At 40.5% G+C, this 19,336-nt stretch overlaps 1 protein-coding gene across 1 annotated transcript in view; it reads right to left on the bottom strand.

Moving 5' to 3' along the window:
- LOC145985638 (fatty acid synthase-like) overlaps positions 1 to 18,125 on the bottom strand; it is a 277,489-nt gene extending 259,364 nt beyond the window's left edge. Inside the window, exons 1-5 of the mRNA XM_083119710.1 lie at positions 18,044 to 18,125; positions 12,334 to 12,534; positions 11,184 to 11,422; positions 7,649 to 7,879; positions 5,999 to 6,190 (exon numbers count right to left, since the gene is read on the bottom strand). Of these exons, the coding sequence (XP_082975836.1) occupies positions 5,999 to 6,190; positions 7,649 to 7,879; positions 11,184 to 11,422; positions 12,334 to 12,534; positions 18,044 to 18,125 (945 nt within the window). The remainder of the gene's footprint in view (positions 1 to 5,998; positions 6,191 to 7,648; positions 7,880 to 11,183; positions 11,423 to 12,333; positions 12,535 to 18,043) is intronic.
- Positions 18,126 to 19,336: the final 1,211 nt, after the last annotated feature.

Raw genomic sequence — 19,336 nt, 5'->3', positions numbered from 1 at the left:
TGCTTTTTGGCGACGAGTTCCCAAAGTCCCACCGTACCCGGATACCTGTTCCAACTATCCTTGTCGCCTAAATTGACTTTAATGTCGTTGCCTTCGAAGGTCACCTTCGATTTCCCAATCTTCCACACCACACCGCCGCCTTCGCTGGTTTCCATGCTGGGATACAATCCGAACACTTCATCCTTGTCGAATTTCCCCGTACTCAGGTAGTCTCGTGCCAAAGGTCCCAACTCGATTTTATCCGAAGACGACGTGCTACCAATGGCTCGACGTCGTGCCGGTGCATCCTTCAGTTCGAACGGCGTCGAAGGAATGCTCGAAATGGGCGTGGGTACGGCGTAACTTTTAGCTGCGAGCGGTACGAGTTCATTAATCAAATTTTTATTTTGTTCCGTGACACTTTTAATTTCTTTACCTAGACTGCTGATGGCATCGATCACGGGTTGATCCTGACGTTTCTTCTCTTCGTAGAATCCGCGATTCTCGGATTTCCAACCTTTGAAGCGTTTCGCGAGGTAATCGCGAAGCTTGAGATTTTCGTCTTCGATTTTTCGTTTCGTCATGACGTTATTTATACACGTCGTTTCTCACAACGTTGCAACGTTTAGAAAGTCGTTGATTTTGTTTCTGTATTTTCCGTCGTTGGGTTTCCTCGTCATGTCGATCGTAGCGAATCCGAAATCGTCACCGTTCCAGCAAGTAGAGCAGCCTTCCGAAAATTGATTGTAGTTCATGTCTCCGCCTACGTAGTCATCGTACGCGTGCTTGAGGTTGGTGTGATCTTGACGAAACAAACATATGAAATTAGCGTTGTCGCGTACTAACTGTTTTGGAATTTTGGAAAACGTTTGAGCTAGGTAAAAGCAATCCATTTCTTTGTGACGACCTTGCGTGAAAAAGTTGCGAATTTCATTTTGATTTTCCAGGATGGCGTCGTCGAACACAACGACTGAATTTTCACGACAATCGTCGAGTGGTTTTATTTCCGAGGCGAACGATGCAATGTCCAGACCATCGTACACTTTCATCAGTTGCTGGTATTTGGATTGCTCCAAACTTTTCGAGAACACGTACAGGTGCCTGTTCTTCCAATCTAACCAATTCGGTGCGAGGAAAAAATTGTCCACGAGCAGTGTCGTTTTCCCACATCCCGAAGGACCTACGATCAGACAGCGGATGCTGTCGGGAAGCAACTCGCCGTTCTTTTTTTTTCTCGTTTGACTTTCCGGATCCGGTAGACGCTTCACCACGTTCCACGTACTCACAAGATCACTTCGTTCGCCTCGATCCAACTCTTTTCCGGAAGTCCCAGCCATTTGACAAACAGTTTGTCACCTTTCCTACGCAATACTTTCTCGATGAGGTACGTGTCGGGGTGTTTCGTTTTAGAGAGTTCCTCTTCGTAAAATCTTCCTTTCAAAATCTCGCCGCTACTATCTTTTATTATATACGTGTGTCGGTTTCCGGGTAGAACTCGAACCACCGTAAAGAGTTCCGTGCTCCAATTTTTTGTGAATCCCTTCTCGAAGGTGCGTTTGAATTTGCTGATCCTCACCTGGTCTCCAATTTTGTATTTAGCTTTTTTTGTCGTGGGTGTGTACTTTGGACAGTAAACTGTAGAAATTAAACGCTGCTCGTCGGACTTGGTAACGTCGGCTGGCTTCATGCCTATCGTTCTGTGTACCGTATCATTATAGGTGTCGACGAGTTCCGGCAGGATGTCGACCCATTTGTAATTTCCCCGAAGCGTGAATCGTTTCCACATGTGTGTTTTCAAGGTTCGATTGAATCTTTCCACGATGCTGGCTTTGATGTGACTGAAGGTCGAATAATGTCGAATCTTGTGTTTTTGAATAAACTTTTGAAATACGGCGTTGTAAAATTCTTTACCGTTGTCCGTTTGCAGAAACCGTGGTTGTCTGCCGCCGCTTTCGCGAAAAATTGTCTTGAATGCTTCCGTGACGCATGTTCCCGTTTTCGCCTTCAAAGGTAGAGCCCATGCGAATTTCGAAAATGTGTCTATGACGGTGAGGAGGTACTTGTTGCCCTTGTTCAATTTATGTACGTTTTTCAAATTGCCGCTACTCATCTCCACGAGGTCGCTTTGCCAGAGGTCGTCGATGCCCTTGGTTACCACAGCCAAACGTTCGTAGTTACGGCGTGCAGGTTTATGCAATTCTTCGACGATGGCTTGCCTAGACATTTTTTCTTAGAGATTACGTTTCAAGAGAAGCACAAGCGTGATGGGATTCAAAGAGGGTGGCACTTCGCTCGTGTTTTGAATGATCAGCTTATCGCCGGCACTCACGTCGAAAACGGTGAGATCTTCGTCTTCGTGTATTTCATATATGTTGCGCGTTTCGTTCCAACGTGCCAGAGGAATGTTTCCTGCTTTCTGGACACCACGATTCGATATCAAAGTCATGGTGGGAACGCTAGCTTTTCTACCGTGAGACCAGTACGAAAATTCGTTTATCTGAATCGTGCCATCGAGGAGAAACTTGTAGTACGGATGATAAGGATGCAACATGTACAGTTTGTTACCTTCGACGAACGTGGAGATTCTCAGTTGATTGGGAATGCTGTTGATTTCGATGGCTTGCAGAAAATGCAGTTTAGCGAATTTAGTGTCGACGCCGAGCAGATTACTGTGAACTTGTCCGAGTTTATTTTCGATGGGCAGCAAATGCTCGATTATGGCATCCGTTACGGCAGAAAACGACGGTTTGATTTTCACTTCCACGTTCAACTGCTTGTAGTTTTCGTTGAGTTCTTGCAACTTGGCACCGAAAGAGGCCAGCGTCGATTCCTGCGTGGATTCCAGCACTCCGACTTGATCTCTGATGTTGACGACAATGTTCTGAAGGTTCTCGACTTGATTCAATTTCGAGCTCTTCTCGGTAAGATCGTTCACGATCCTTCGCATCTCTGTAAACTGCGTGTGAAGGTCGGCGACGCTCTGGGAAGTGGGCAGCGTCGACACCAGCGAACTAATTTCGTCTCGAATCTGTTCCACGTTCGCCGTTTCCGTTTCTAGTCGTTTCAGCATTCGAGATATGTTTCTTTTCAAAGCGTGCAATTCTTTGGAGGTGGGGAGATTGGCCACCCTACTCTCGAGATCGCTCAATGAACTTTTGATGTCGTTCGAATCGGATAGTGCCGTCACCGCCGTTTTCAATTTTTCCAAATCTTCGCTCGAAGGCACGCTCGTCCGTAACGATTCCAAGTCACCCTGTATGTTGTCGAGTACGTGATGAAAATGAGCGAGATTCGTTTCGACGTTCAAATTTTCTAAATATTCGATTTTATGCTGAACCGTGCTCAACGTGTCTTGAATGCTCGTCAACGCTCTCGCTTCGGCGTGAATATTTTTAATTTCTTCGTTGATCAATTCCAAGGACGCCTGAAGCGTGGCGATGGTGGTTTGAATGTGTTCGAAATCTCGATACGCCTCCAATTGAATTTTTATGTTCGCGACGCTTTTACCGATGACCTGCAGTTCGTCCGACGATGGTAGGTTCGTCATTGTATCTTCCAAAGTCTGCAACTTGGATTTAATTTCTTCCAACGTGCTGGTGAATTCTTCTTGTAATTTGGAAACGACGACATGCAAGCGTTCTGCATCTATATCGTTCACGACGGTTTGAAGTTCAGAGAAATTCTTTTCTATTGCGGAAGTTCGTTCTTCGATTTCGAGTTTCAATTTTTCCAAATCTTCATTTTTCGATTGAAATTGCTGTAATTTGGCCAAATCATTTTGAAGCGAATCCACGCTCAACTGTATATTTTGAACGCTGTCGTAAGAAGGTACGTCGACATAATTTTTTATCAGCGTCTTCAGTTCGGAATCGATTTTCAGAATGGGGTCGAGACATTGCGTTTGGAGCGTAGCGATTTCCGACTCTAAACTTTTGTTTAAGGTTTCCTGCAAAGCGATCAAATCGGTCCTCAACTTCTTAACTCGAATGTCCAACATGAGAATCTCTTCTGCGTGGTCTACACGCTTGGTGTTGCCGAAAATGTCGTTAGGCATTTTTGGTTAACGGTTATTTATAATAGGATAGACGATTCGTAATTCTACAAAAAGAGGAATAAGTTTGTCGTAATCTCCGAGGAGTTCCATGTAAAGATAATCTCCTGCAGAAACATCGTACGTAATGTTAGAAAGCATCTTGTCGTGCTTGATTCGAAAAATATTCTTGCCGGTAGAAATTTTGATTTCGCCTGCGTTTTCCGGATTCACGGTGATTTGAAGTTTCCCGTCGATCGGAATTTCGTAGAAATGTAAATTGTTATTAAAAACATAAAACATCTTGCCCACATCGTCATTCAGTTTCGTCCAAATGCTGTTGAGATGAACAATCAGTAAACCATTGAGTTTAGATAATACGGAAGGTAAGAGGTTATTGGAATTTGGTGGTGCAGTCTCCATGTTGATCTGTTTGCGGAAGCCAAAAAGATTCATTGTCTTTGTTAGTTATTTAAGAATACAGTCAAAGTTTTTTTTGTAATGACACGCAAAGTTTTTTTTTTGTTTGCTTGCGTCACAATACAGGCACGCGCGCGCACGTGTGTGTGTGCGACACATTGTTCCCGAAAGAGGTTTACAAAAGTCACGATATATAAACATTTGGTCCCACAGTTGGAAAATTACGATAAGTTGCATTCAAAAGTTTCAAAATATCATATAGTAGAATTTTTGTAGAGTGGGTAGGCAACACCGACGAGCCTCAAATAATAATTCAAGACTCGTCGGTGTTGCCAATTCCTATTTGTAGGTTAGCTTAGCCAGTGAAAGATCATATAGTGGAATTTTCTTCGGATGGGTTGGCAAAACCCAAGCCTCAAACAAAACATCCAATAAAATTGCCAAATATAAAAAAAGGCAATAGACCCCCCTCATAAAAGGCTACAGTGCCCCAACAGTGTCGCCAACACTAGGCCCCCCAACAGTATTGCCAGACATAAAAAAATACATAGGCCCCTCAGGTCCTTTGATAAAAATTTACAGTGAAAAAACCCAGTAGGTTAACAACACTGTCAAAAAATCTACGGTAGTGTTGCCAGATGTAAACAGAGGGCAATAAACCCCCCCCTCATAAAAAGCTACAGTAAACCCACAGTGTTGTCAACTCTGCCCTCAAAATATACATCATAAAAGGCTACGACGAGCGCCACAACCTTGGTGATTTTTTCGGGTAAGGAGTTGGCAACACTGCGCCTTACGAGAGAAATCCATTAAGGCGATCGAGCGCCACGAGCGCCAATTGATGACTTGGTACCCGGACACTAGGTCTACTTTGCTAGTATCTGGAACTCTTCACGGATGCTACCGCTTTAACACTCACCTGTTCATGTCAGACATTTTCTGAGTTTGGCCTGGAAAGTTTTCTGCAGTAGCAATCCACACCGTGTTCATTTTGTCTTACAATGACACTCCTCTAAAAAGCATTCAGTTAAAGACACGCTGCCATACTGTCTCTATTCAGCTCTTATGATGATGAGTTTTACTTGCATTAAATCGGATATACTCTCTCCCCTACAACTGATCGTGACAGTGGTGTTCGGACAATTCTTTGTGTTCTAAACCTTGATCTCACATGGTCTCTGGCTCAAATACCACTGTGATTGATTGATTTGTTTTGTTTTACTTCGCTTTTGAAACGAAATTTGCCTAATTTGCGAAGATCGAGATGATTGATGATATGATGAAATTGATGAATAGACACTCGCAAACATCCATGGCCATGCCGGAATTCGAACCCGGGATCCCTGGCGTCGTAGTGCGATGTGGTAACCACTCCGCCCCGGGGACCGGCTCAAATTCCACCGTATTTGATGGTTTGCCTAATATTATATTTTCGTTTGTAACATACTAAATCATGCTCTAGGAATTTAGTTGGCATTATTATTATGCAAGTGTCTCGAATTGCAAACTTTTAGGAATATCAATAATCTGTCTTTGCCTACGAATTAATCTATACCGTTGTTGTCATACCTTTGCCAGGGTCTTCTCTGTAAATTCTTCAGTTCTGCCCGAAATCACAACCAATCGCGGCGTTCCATCCTTAATTGTTGGGGTTTTCTTCTTATTGTTAGCACGCAGCAACACGTGGCTATTAGATCCCCCGAAACCAAATGAGCTGAAAGCCACCAATCTGCCTTGGAGGGGTGTCTTCTCAGTCACCACCTGAAATTTACATTAAGATAAATGCTATTAAGTATATATTTATCGTTTAGTTGAACAAAGTAATTGAAGCCTATATCACTATCAGAAATGTAAAACTATGACTAGCTGATTTTTTAAATTAATTTTTTTAGAAAATTTCCCGTTCGGATCTCAACTTCCAGAAATGACTTCTCGATTTTCGAGATCCCTAACACTAGGGTTAATGGGCTTGTATTAATAGGCCATTTCTCTAGAAGATTTTTTCGACTTTGTAAGTCCTAGAAATTTATTGGAAAATACAATTTTCGTTCTACAAATGGCGAAAACGGGTAGAATTTAAAAAATTCCTAGTGTGGAAATGTTGAACATTTTCCGTGGCCACAGCTTTCCAACTGTGCCTGGAGAGGATATTGCACGTCCCAAAAGCCTGGATTATTTTACTTCTCGTCCTGATCCCGTTCGAAACAGAAACACTCCTTGTCCTTGAACACCGTCCTACTTGATACACATTACTGTTAAGAAGTGTATCATTGACTATAATCTTAATTCCTTTACTCAAATATTCTTTAAAAATTAACTTTTGAAGTGTAAATATTCCATCTTAACATGATTTGATAATATTTCCTGGTAATATATTATATTTGTTGTAAATACGCCTGTTTTCTACATTATCTTGCATTTTGGGGCAGCGTGCCCTACTTTATGCTTGTAGAGATAAGGTTGCTCTAGCTCCACCCCAGACATCAGGTCCGCTATCTACACCTTTTTTCGGTTTCATCATTCCCCTAAGAAGGTATATTAGAATGGAATTATGAGGCTTATAGTTTTATAAAGAGGTACGGTGATTACCAAGGAAGAAGGAAGAATCGTACCTGGAACCATTCCACTCGCACGCCACCGACGAGACTCATTTTGTATTATTAACGGACCGAGTTCACGTAGTAATTTACACGTGAATGAATGAATGAATGAACGAATTAAAATTGTTGGGTGTTTCGGCACATGTAGCCATTTTACATCCTTCATTGCGTACGGGAAAATAGTCCAGTATATAAAATTCTTACGTAAAAAGCACCTTGGGAAAAGTTTAAAAATGCTAGGTTTTAAAGGGACCTGCACAAGACAAACACTGCTAGAAAGGGACCTGAATAAGAAAAACACTAGACATTATAAGAGTAAGAACATACAACAGAGTGGAAGTGGCAAGCTCTTTTTAAAAAGGTAAAACAGTTCAACGGGAATGATAAACACTTGCTAAAGTGTCTTCCCGAGGAAAGCAAAATTGGCTTATTCAATAAGTATATGCCGAACACTTGAAATTAAATTTGCCCTTGCAGCAAGTGGCCATGTGGGAGACTCCATCAACATCCAGGAAATTGATTCACTGTAACTATGGCATGAAATCGACGGCTTAATTTTTAAAAGTAGTTCGTTATAACATATTCAGATATTAAATTCCTATATGCAATATGGACGTACCTGCAATTTACTTCCTAGCAAATGAGCTATTTGAGTTTTTGGCGTCTTGAAGTGGAGGTTAGGGGGAATTATCCCAGTCTCCATAGTTATCAACACCTTGCTTAGTGAGCATAAACCAGAAGCGCCTTCGGTATGTCCCATGTTTGTCTTGACAGAACCAATAAGTAAAGGGGAGGCTCTATTCTTGCAGAAGACATCAGCAATAGCGTTGACTTCCTCTACGTCTCCTACCTGTAATGGAAATATTATTAGAATATTATAATTTTATTTCTATTTTGATTATTTTACGTCTCATTTCTACATCCCAACTTCAATCGCGACGATGAGGATGAATGTCGAGGCAATGAAATGGATAACGAGAAGTGGCCTAGCGCGATATTTCGTTACGACACACCAACTTAAAAATAATAAGGACTGAATAAAGAAATGTTCGTGTCTTAAAGGGTTGGGAGGGAGCACCTGGATACTCAGCCACTCTACCCTTCGGCCCCAAAAGATACTAATCGATTGAAAATATTCTGTATGTCCTCCTCTGCTTCCTCACTTAATTATTTTGACGACGTTACTTTTTATGGGAAATACGAACTCCATGAATATATTAAGAATAATACAAAACTCTCCACTGAAGAAGAAAATTGAGAAATTTTAATTGACTCAGAGGGAGAGTCAATGACCTTTGTCCACTGTTCGTGCACTCTAACTATTCAGAAGATTGGGTTTGTTTGAACCATAATTCGCAATGTATCCGTAAGTCGTGAAGCTTTCATGGCGATGAGTGATGAAAGGATTCTCTCGAAATATCGACCAGGTGAGTTGTGGAACACACGAGTGTGCCACATCTTCAAAGAACAAGGTATCTCATTGATTGATTTGTTTAATTGGTGTTTTAAGTCTACTTTTTGCAAATTAGACTAACTGGGACTGGACCTACAGTAAAAGTGAGATCCGAACAACTGTGCAATGTGCCTCCATCAGGTATCGAACCCGGGACCCCTTGATTAAAAGGCGACAGCGTTACCACTACGCCATTGAGGAGGTGAAAATGGTAATCGATGTTCACATTGTTGTTACGTCACCCAAGCAAGGATTTATAATGGGAAGTTTTAATATTGGAGTAACAAGAAATGATACAAAATTTGTTTCGAATATCTTGGACGCTGAAAAAGAGATCTGACCGAGGAAATCCTTATCAGGTTGTGGTGAATCGTGGCTAAACTCATCCCGTTTCGCCACATTCTCGCTTCACTTGCATTTGTAAAAGGAATTAAGTCCGTTTACCTTCGCGTAATATTGCGTCTGCTCCCAGAAGCTCGTTCAGGTTTGTTGATGCTGCCACCTAGCGAGTTTTTATGGGAAGATCTATTCCTCGTTCCGCGAGACTGCGAGTCGACTTCCTGCTTTCGCCTGATACGGTTGCTGGTGTGGATTTGCCTTTTCCTTGGCAAGATGGACGCCCAAAGGAATGATTTGATTTTGATTTGATTTAGTTTATTTTACTTCGCGTTTTCTGCCTCTTGGCTAATTTGCGAAGATGGGGATGAGTGATGAAATGATGAAATTGATGAATGGACATTCACAAACAACCAAGCCCGACCGGGATTCCAACCCGGGACCCTTGGCGTCGCAGCGCGATGTGCTAACCACTTTTTTTTTTTTAACAAGGAAATACTCCCTACACGGAGGTATCCCCCACCATTCACACTTTTTATCACTTTTACACTTTTCAATTCTTACATTTTTTCTTTGTTTCTTATCAACTGGACGAACACAAATACCCATGCCTTACCCGGGACTCGAACCCAGAACCCCTGGCGTTGTAGCGCGCTCTGCTAAACACTTCGCCACGGAGGTTGACGACCACTCGGCCACAGGGTCGGGCACCCAAAGGAATGGGGCGATACTTGAGTAACTTCCCCGATCACCTGGGATTCGTCAGGAATACACTCCGTGTTTCCAGTAACATACAATGATCATGGGCATGGTAAAAATAAGTAGTTAGACCAAGTTTTGAATTGCTCGGTTTAGAAATATTTGTCAGAATAACCGTCGGCAATTACCCTCCTCCTTTGAGCCATTTCCAAATGAACGATATGGAACGGTTCTTGATTCCTTATAACATGAGAGACGTCTGAGTTAGAATATAGTGTGTGGTAATTATTACGCCAGGAATTTGTGATGTTTATTGGATTTTAATAGAGTGTAAAGAAATCAATTGACGTTGATCGTCGTCAGATTGTTAATGTTTGCCTGGTTTTGATATATGCTGTTCGTCCTATCTAATATGGGATTAGTTTCAAAGTAAATGTTTCGTGCTTTGAAGATAATCATTAGTTACTTAAATTTTGCGAGTTTATTGTTGACGCAAATTTCCATTTTTTTCAGTCCGGATATGTTACGGAATGAAATCCAAGATCAAATCTAATGAATGTATTTTTAAAAAACCGAGAGTTTGTTACGTAAATAAAGAAAGTCAAAATGAAGTGAAGAACTACCTCATTCTATTTGAAAGCTGTCGAAGGAGAGGTACGACAAGGGATTGGAATTAGTTCCTTCCTGCTTTTCTTGTGTACACATTTTGGAGTGGGTAATATTTCTGCGAACATTTGTAAATTCAATTTCCAGGGTCGTATATGCGTTATTTCGTCGGGAGCGGGACTAGACGAGCCCGATTCAACTTCCTACGAATTAGCGTTGTACGCAGCAAGGACCGCATCAATAGCACTTTGTTAATCTTTAGTCAAATCTGGGTATTACTGGTTTGTCCACCCTAACTTACGGAGCATTTACCCGTCCTTGATCCTTTTATTCTTTACAGGTGTGTAGTTAGGTTGTGACAGGTCAATTTCGAGGGGGCTTGTTCTTTATTTTTAGGTGGATGTTTCCAGTCAATGCACATTTTGTTTTTCCAATAATCGTTGGCGAATTATTGAAGGGTGTGACGTATTGCTACTGACCATCATAAAGTAGCGAACATGGGCCGTTACAACTAATGACAACAGAACAGAACTAATGGAAGCGTCACAAGTTCCAATTTTGTTATAAGACATTGGGGAGATGGGATGAATGATGATGAGGTGGAATTGATCAGGGGGAGTAACAAGCAGATTTAAGACTCAAGCTCGTGGATCGACCAGCTAATAATTGAAGTGAGGATTACATTTAGGAGGTAACTAACAATAGCGCAACAGCCCAATATCGGGCCAAGGCCCTTACCTACCGACTGCTGGCGTCCTTCCCACGCGAGCCACCAAGGGGGCGTGGAGATATGCAGCCATACTAGGGGGACGTGTGGTCAGCCCGACCGACCCCCAGCCATTGTAGGACTTCGCGACCGGATTACGCTCACTCACTCGAAGCTCCCCAATTTCCTCACGATGGTGGGTTGCCACCGGCCCTATACGTAGGCCGAATAAATTCCGACCAGAGCCGGAATCGAACCTACGCCGTCCCGCAACGAACGATCTCAAGACGAGTGAACGCCTTAACCCGCTCGGCTACGGAGGAGGACTTAGAAGGTAAATAAGGGTTTGCATACCCGGGTGCCAGTGCCGTGAGCCTCGACGTAGTCCACCGTGGAGGGGTCGACTCCACACTCCTCGTATATCTCTGCGAAGAGCTGTTTCTGCATCTTCCTGGAGGGGAAGGTGATTCCATCGTTCTTGTAGCCATCGCAGTTGATCTTCGAGTGCACCACCTCGGCGTAGATCCTCTTGGCGTCCTTCGACCTTTGGAGCAAGACAGCGACGCAAGCGTCTGCCCTCGCGAACCCATCAGCTATTTAAAAAAAATGTTAATTATATTAGTGAGGAGTGAGTAAACTTCAGTTGTGCGTGTATTTTTCTTACACTGCCTCTTTTGGCTGGTTTGGTTTGATTTGAGTTTTAAGTCCACTTTATGCACAGAAAAGCTAATGGGGACTGGGCATACAGTTTAAAGTGGGACTGAACCACTGTGCCTCCACCAGATATCGAACCCGGGACTCCTTGATTACAAGGCGACAACGTTACCACTACGCTATCGGGAAGGCAGGTTTTTCGCTGATGTTGAATATTGTGATTCCACAACATTCACGAAGGACACTCACAAAGGAGCACCCTTGGTCGACTACGGTTTGAACCTAAAACCTTTGCGGACGAGGTCATGCGTCGATCGTTAAATTACAAACGTAACTTCAATATTCTATTTTTCTGGACTTACTATTTCATGCAATACTCCCTATATTCTGATAAATTTTTAAACATCACTTCTTGTTTTATTAATTATATGCATGTGGTTTGCTGAGTATTGAGGTCTAAATAAGATAAAAGCCAATATATGATGGTTCATTGGGATATTTTATGATATATTGTTGTTAGTCTGCTAAATTTCTTGCTTTCCGTTTATTGTCATGTAACTACTGGTATTTGACGCTTTGAATATCTACAGATAGTGTTATTTGTCACGCAGTGCTAATCGTTTTAATACCTGGCAACATTGTAGAGGTGTTTTAGAGAGAATTTATTGTAGGCACCAAGCATTAGGTCAGCCATATGCAACCTGGAACCGTAGTGAAAAGTGATGAAGGTTATTCACAAATGGAATGCAAAAATTTACGTTCTGTGTTTGTTAAAATGTCAAATGCAGGTCGGTACATCTGAACACACTGGACTTTATACCGGTAGATGTGTTTTTCCTGTGGATTTTACCTTCTTCGTCGAATGTCTTACATCGACCATCCTTGCTTAGTACACCAAGTTTGTAGAACCGCCGAGTACTTTCTTCAAAGTAGGTGAAGTTAACGCCTCCGACAATGGCCGAATCGCAAGTCCCACTTCTGATGGCTGCCACAGCTTGATCAAAAGCAGAGCTGCTGGCGGAACAGGCCGTATCCATCGCAATGCTTGGTCCTGAAAATAGGTTAAATATTTATGCATGGAAAGTTATGTTCTGAAAAAAAAACTTGAAAAATAAATATGCTTTCTTTCTTTGTCAGCAGTGACGCATATTTGATTTTAAATTGGAGATTACTGAGAGTGTATTGTGTGCTGGCAGGCACGTATCTAGAACAATATTTAAGAAGAGGTCAGAAGCAAGTGTCACACTTAATACTACTACTACTAACAATAATAACGTTTGTAATTAATAGGATAATAAAATTAATAAGTCCATTAATAATAATAAAAGCATATATCTTTATAAAAAAAGGTCAATTCATAATTATTATTTTCATTACATGCGATAACTTATATTGATTGTGATTCTCTGTTACAGGCGTAGAGAGATTTCTATTCAAAACTGTGCGTCTCCATCTGAAAGCACTACTATTCTAGTTACGAGATAAACTAGGGACATTAGTGAGCCGTAGTGCGATACGTACTGATGATAACCAGAATATGTTAAGACTCATGGGGTGTACAGTGGTGGAAACAAGTTATTCCCCATAATACTTTAATGGCAGTAAAAAATGCCGGAAAGGTAGGCAACACACATTGCATGTTTAGGTGATCGGGTGATTCTGTCTGTCTCAAGAGAAACTCGTCTTTCATGCAATAGCCAACAGACACAGGAAATGTAAGAAAGTCACGTGACTTGTCAGGTGGAATGTTGTTCGTCACAAAATCGCCTTTTCTCAAGCCAAGTCGCAGAACCGGTAAGAGCTACACGTTACATGTCCGAAAATAATTAGCCCAAAACCGTTGAACGAAATGCTAAAATAATTATTGCCTTAATTTCAAAGGCTGCTATACTATGTGTGCCGCGGTAGCTCAGTCGTTATTGCGTTTGATTACCATGCAAGAGATCTGAGTTCGATCCCGACGGGCGAGAATTTGAATTTTGTCCACTGCAAAACCCTCAAAACCAATGTAATGAAACAATCGCCTATTTGGAGTATGTGTGAACTACAACAAACTATGTGCAACTGATCCAAATATTGATGTATTTAGAATAAATAACCTTCGCGGAATTCAAAAGAGCAATAAAATATGTATGTGACATAATCAATGTATAACCAGTATCCAAATCTGTATTTATATGATTATCATGTATTATGTATATACATGTGTGTATACGTATATAACTTATATGTCAACAATCAATAAGAAATATTAAGGAGTTACTCACATTGTATGATAATCTTGTACTGTCTGAACACTGTAACTGGGATTTATCCTGTTGTGTTCTATTGAATAAATAAATAAGTGGCTTCGGCGCCCACCCAGCGTCGTATAAAGTGGGTACCTGTAGGGAACTCAAGGGGGTGGGGGTTAAAGGCGGCCAGGGGCGTGGTGCTGATCACTTCGGCTTAACACGAAAGTGTGGGACCCTAACTCCACACCCCATACACGCCTTCATGACTTGGTGCAAAGCACAAGGTAGCACTTTGCATTTTCATTTACTATACGTCAGATTTGGTCGGAACAGAACTTTCTAATCTCTACGTGGACTTTCTTCCAAGTTCCGTAGGAAGGCAAATAAGCTCCAGATTTTTTTGACACAACTCATCATATTATATTCCGTTATAAAAACCACGGCCGATATCCTTTGGTGTGTGTGTGTGTTTGCGGGGGGTTATAATTGAAACATGTGAGGTGATTCTTTCCCACTACTCCATTCTCCGATTCTTCGTATCCGAAATAACTCTCAATTCCACACACTGAAAATGTAGCACTTCCTACATTTTAGCATGCAAATATCTAGTAGCAAAGTAAGGTGTAGTGTAGTGGTTCGGATCCCACTTTAAACTGTAGATGCATTCCCGATTAGTATTACTTTGCATAAAGTGGTCTTAAGACACCAAATCAAACCAACATAATCCCGTTATTGTCCAGATTATAGAATCCAGAACCTTCGTCGCGAATAACATAAGCAGAAAGATAATGTGAAATTACCGAACAGAAACAGAACCAAAAACCTACAACGGATAGATTGGATTAAGTCGACGATACAGCATGCGTTCTAAAATGAAGAAGAATACGAAAGTTGAAGGACCTCGATACACACACACTTTTCTTTCCCTCAGTGGTAAGCTATGCTTCTTGCAGAGAAGCCTTTACGTAGGCCTTCAAGGCCACGACGAGAAAGTGTTCTACATGCAATGGCGGGACCAAAACATACGTCTAGTTTGATATGGAAGCTGTGTTTCTCCTTATTTATACGTCATTGATAACAGGAACACGGGCCTCGTCTGTTAATCCTAGTTTCGTAGAGCAGACGCCTGTTCGCCACCCTTTGGTTCAGAGACCTTCGCTCGTAGTTAGTAAGAGTGAATGACTCGCCAGATACCTGTTGCATATGAGCTTATACAAGAATAGATATTTCGTTAGCGTCTGTAAGTATTGTTTCATCTGCAGTTATATCAGTTAATGTTCGAATAGTTTCCTAATAGTTACTTTATTTATAAATTAGTTCTCGAGAGTGAGCATTCTATCTATTTGCACCGGGAGAGAAGGGGGGGGGGTCTGTATGTATTTTTTTTTCCTGAAACAAGAAGAAATTCGAAGACGCAAAATGGGTCGTGTAAGAGTAGTTAACACAAAGAAAGAAGAAAACGAAAATGTAAATGTTGAAATAAATTATTGTAGAGATCGAGTGAATAACATTTTGTCACGGGGCCTCCTCGATAGCGTAATGATAACGTCGTCACCTTATAATCAAGGGATCCCGGCTTCGATACACGGTGGAGGCACGTAGTGGTTCGTATCCCATTTAAAACTGAAGGTCCAGTCCCGATTAGCTTATCTGTGCACAAGACAAAAACTAAAATCATAAATTGTCACAGTGTGAGAAAATTTCATATTGAACCACATACGAAACAAAAAATAATAATTTAGTCCATGTTGGAATTCACATGAGTTGCATCTAACCAACACATTTATGGATCGCAACATATTTTTTCAGATTCATTTTTATTATACGTGTATGATAAAATAACAGAAGTAGAGGAAAGAGAAATCCAAGCGAAACACGGATGCCTTCTCCACAATTTCAAATCTCGTTACGTAAGGTTCTGGGTTGAAGTCCAGGGCAGGCATGCCTCTCTTATTTTTGCCCTTTTATCTGCTCTGTTTCATCATAAATTGTCGTAATGGTTTACCTACAGGGGAAGAATAATGACAATAAATTGCCAATACAAAGCCACTAACAAACAGAACAACAACTTAATTAGGGAGATGTGAAGAAAGAAACAAGACTTGACATTGTCTCCGTATCTCGGTTTCTCGAATGAAAATTGCTCTCCCATTCTCAGTCTCGACTATTTAAATATAGAAATCGAAAACGTATGTGACGATACATATATTTCATATATAACGGTTTTGTAGGAGATTTCGTGAGAGAAGAAATAACTGTCAATATCCCACATTCATTATAATTTGTTTCATAATGTATCTATCTTATTGATGTGATTAACCTGTAGTCAAAGAATTAGTTGAAAGGCAAAAATGCAAGATTGAATGTCTCTGATGTTACTTCGTGTCGAATAATATGACGTGATATTATATGAATATATTAATAATATAATATGCTTAGTCATTCCATTGATTGATCCCAATTGCGCACACAAAATATGGTATAATGTCCACTCCTAACCGACCTCCGTAACGGAGTGGTTAGCACAGCGCGGTACGACAGCATAGGTTCCTGGTTCGAATCTCGCCTTGGCCATGGCTATTCTTCGTGAGTGTCCCCTAATTAATGACATCATATCATCACTCATTACTCATCTTCATCGTCGCTATTTGCCAAAAGTGAAAGAACAGCGACACTAAATAACAAACATCCAATATACTCGAACATCTTCACCGATTTAATTCTATATCGTACCAAAATTCCCACTTTATTACTGCGTCTTGCTTCATTTTACAGCATCTCAATTGTTTTCCGATTCGAAAACAATTGGAATCTTGTTTTGTGCAGTTGATTGGCATTGTTTCGTTGTTTGGATTGTTTAATTAACGTCGCATTAATTAGCTTTAGACCGAACTTGACAGAGAGAATCTAGAACACAAAGGAAGGGAAAAAGACAAGTTAGAGACCACGGCTCTCTTTACAGGTAGCATTCCGTGAATACGACTGAAGTGACTGCAGAATATTATGGATAAAATTTGTTTCGCTTTTTCTTTTTCTTTCTCTTTCAGCTAGCAATTTTACTTCACTTTTCTTCTACCACTTGTGTTAATCGTGTCGGTGAGGAAGAATTATAAACTCGTGAAATGGACGATGGGACAAAAAAGTTATGCCTCTCCCACGGTTCGAAACTGTGACCACAAAATATTGTCTTATTTTTAAAATTTACTCCAAATATGGTTTCACTCGTCTCTTTTTTAAGGCGTTCCATTGCCTCTCCTATGGCGTAGTGGTAACATCTTCGCCATGTAATCAAAGGCTTCCGAATTCAATACCAGATAGAGGAACATTTGGTTCGGATCCCACTTTAATCTGTAGGTCCAGTGCATAAACTAGACTTAACCAATTAACGTGTGGCATGTGGTATGTGATGAGAACCATCATTTCAGTGAAACTTCTTGTCAATATCTCTTAATATCACTCGAAATAATATTTCCTTACGAGCAGCTCTTGTGAAGAAACCAGTTCCTGAAATTTTCTTCCTGAGGCCTCGTAGCACCGAGCTGTTTGTTGTGGCTGGGGCATCAGTCATGTGACTCATGCTATCAATGATCAATCCTTCCCGAGAACACAGATCCACCAGACAAACTTAAGCGAATATTTTGTTATTTGGGTTGCATAAACAACAGGCTTTAAGAATTTACGAAATTCTAGGTTCCGTGGCCCAGGTAATTCTTTCCCTGACTGTACACCAGTTCACATTACTGCATAAAGAACTACACTCAAGAGGATTCGTGTATATGCATCACATTGTGAGACCTTTTGTAAACTAAATAATTTTATTAATATTAATATATTTTCTAGTATCGTATTTTCATTAAATGCTTCCCATAACAAACACATTTCATACTATAAAAGCTGATGAGAATGTAAACTACAGTTTTCTATCGTTTTGTCGTTTGCTTTGTTCATTCCTCACAAAATTCAATAAACTAGTCTGCTTTAAAGTATGATGACGTTGTTGCTGTGTATTCATACATAAACTGTATATTTATTATATACAAATTTCTCCAACAATAGTTTAAAATTGAAGAAAATACATTTTTGCTGATGGGTGAACATTATTTCTAACAAATTTAAAGAAGGAATTTGTACACAATATTTCATGTAACACTTGAATAACCAAGATGAAAAGAAAAATTAGCTACAATCTTTCAAAATTAACAGGTGCAATAATAAATTAGCACACATATACAGCAAATAAAAATTGTAAATTATCTCTAAGCAATAAGTTTATGTACTTAACGGTCTGAATCTGGCATAAATGATCACTTGCTACTACTCACGTACCATTGAATCCGAAGAAGAAGGAAATCCGATTGGCCAAGGCGGAGAGCGTCATGCCTAGGAGATCTGATCCCGATAGTTCCATGTCATCGTGGAAGCACCTAAACGCAAATATCTCGTTGTGGCACACTCCGACAAATACTCCTGTCTTGGAACCTCTTAGTAGAGTAGGATTCATACCTTGGAGAAAAATATCAAATATGGAATTCATTTAAAAGGAAACACTTCCTTTTTGTATTTGTAAATTCGTATATTCAGTCACCGACAAGCTTTCAATATATTCTAACTACGAAGAGACGATTTGTGGAAAGGATCTAACATTACAAAGTAGTCAAGAGCAACAGTAGACTAACCTGTTATTACTGGCAAATAAGGCATTCATTAAAAGAAAAGACTTCGTTATAAATAATTTCTTGTTCAATCAGCTACATCTTTTTAAATTCCGGCTATGAAAATACTTTTTTGTGGAAAGTATCTTACATTTTGTAAAGTAGCTAAGAGCAACAGTAGAATATAACATTCTTACAAATTGGCCTCCCCAATGGCGCAGTGGCATCGTCGTCGCAATGTAATCAAGGGGCCCGGGTTCGATACCCGGTGGAGGCACATAGTGGTTCGGATCCCACTTTAAACTGTAGATCCAGTCCTGATTAGCATTACTTTGCATAAAGTGGACTTTAAACGCCAAATCAACCAACCAACCATTCTTAATGGTAAATTAAATTGGTACCATTGGTAAAAAATAGTAAATTCTTAAATTAAGTAAAGCCGGCTCGGTGGCGGACTTTCGATCTTGCCACCGAAGCCCCGGCATGGGTAGGATATAACTAATCCTGATCTTCGCGATTAGTTAGAAGTGGCAGAAAAGTGACGATAAATAACAAAAATACAACATACAAATTACGTAGTAAAAACTGCAGACAGAACTATGTGTTTGTACTGTGTATAGCTATGTAAATTTTGCAAACTTGACGAATTTGAGCCAATGAGAACTCGCCGAACCAGGTAAGGCTTCGCACATTACGAGATAGGAAACCAAACTACTTCTTGTACTGTACAATAATTATGTACTATGTTACTGTACCTGAACGAGCTTTGACGTTGAACATGCCACCACATTCTTTTATTTACAGCGTGCAGTAAAATTATGATTTCTTTCTTATTCGTTGACATGGCTGGGTTTGCCTCAGCTTAATTTCTTTACTTGGCTGAAATCTCAATGAATTTCATAAGTAATTACATGATGTTTTGTGGCATTATATGATTTTTGGGTAACTTTGGCTGGGTGAAAAAAAT

Source organism: Lepisma saccharinum, chromosome 1 (genome assembly GCF_977018435.1).
Source record: "Lepisma saccharinum chromosome 1, izLepSacc3.1, whole genome shotgun sequence".
Taxonomy (NCBI): domain Eukaryota; kingdom Metazoa; phylum Arthropoda; class Insecta; order Zygentoma; family Lepismatidae; genus Lepisma; species Lepisma saccharinum.
This window is presented reverse-complemented; position numbering and strand designations above follow the sequence as displayed.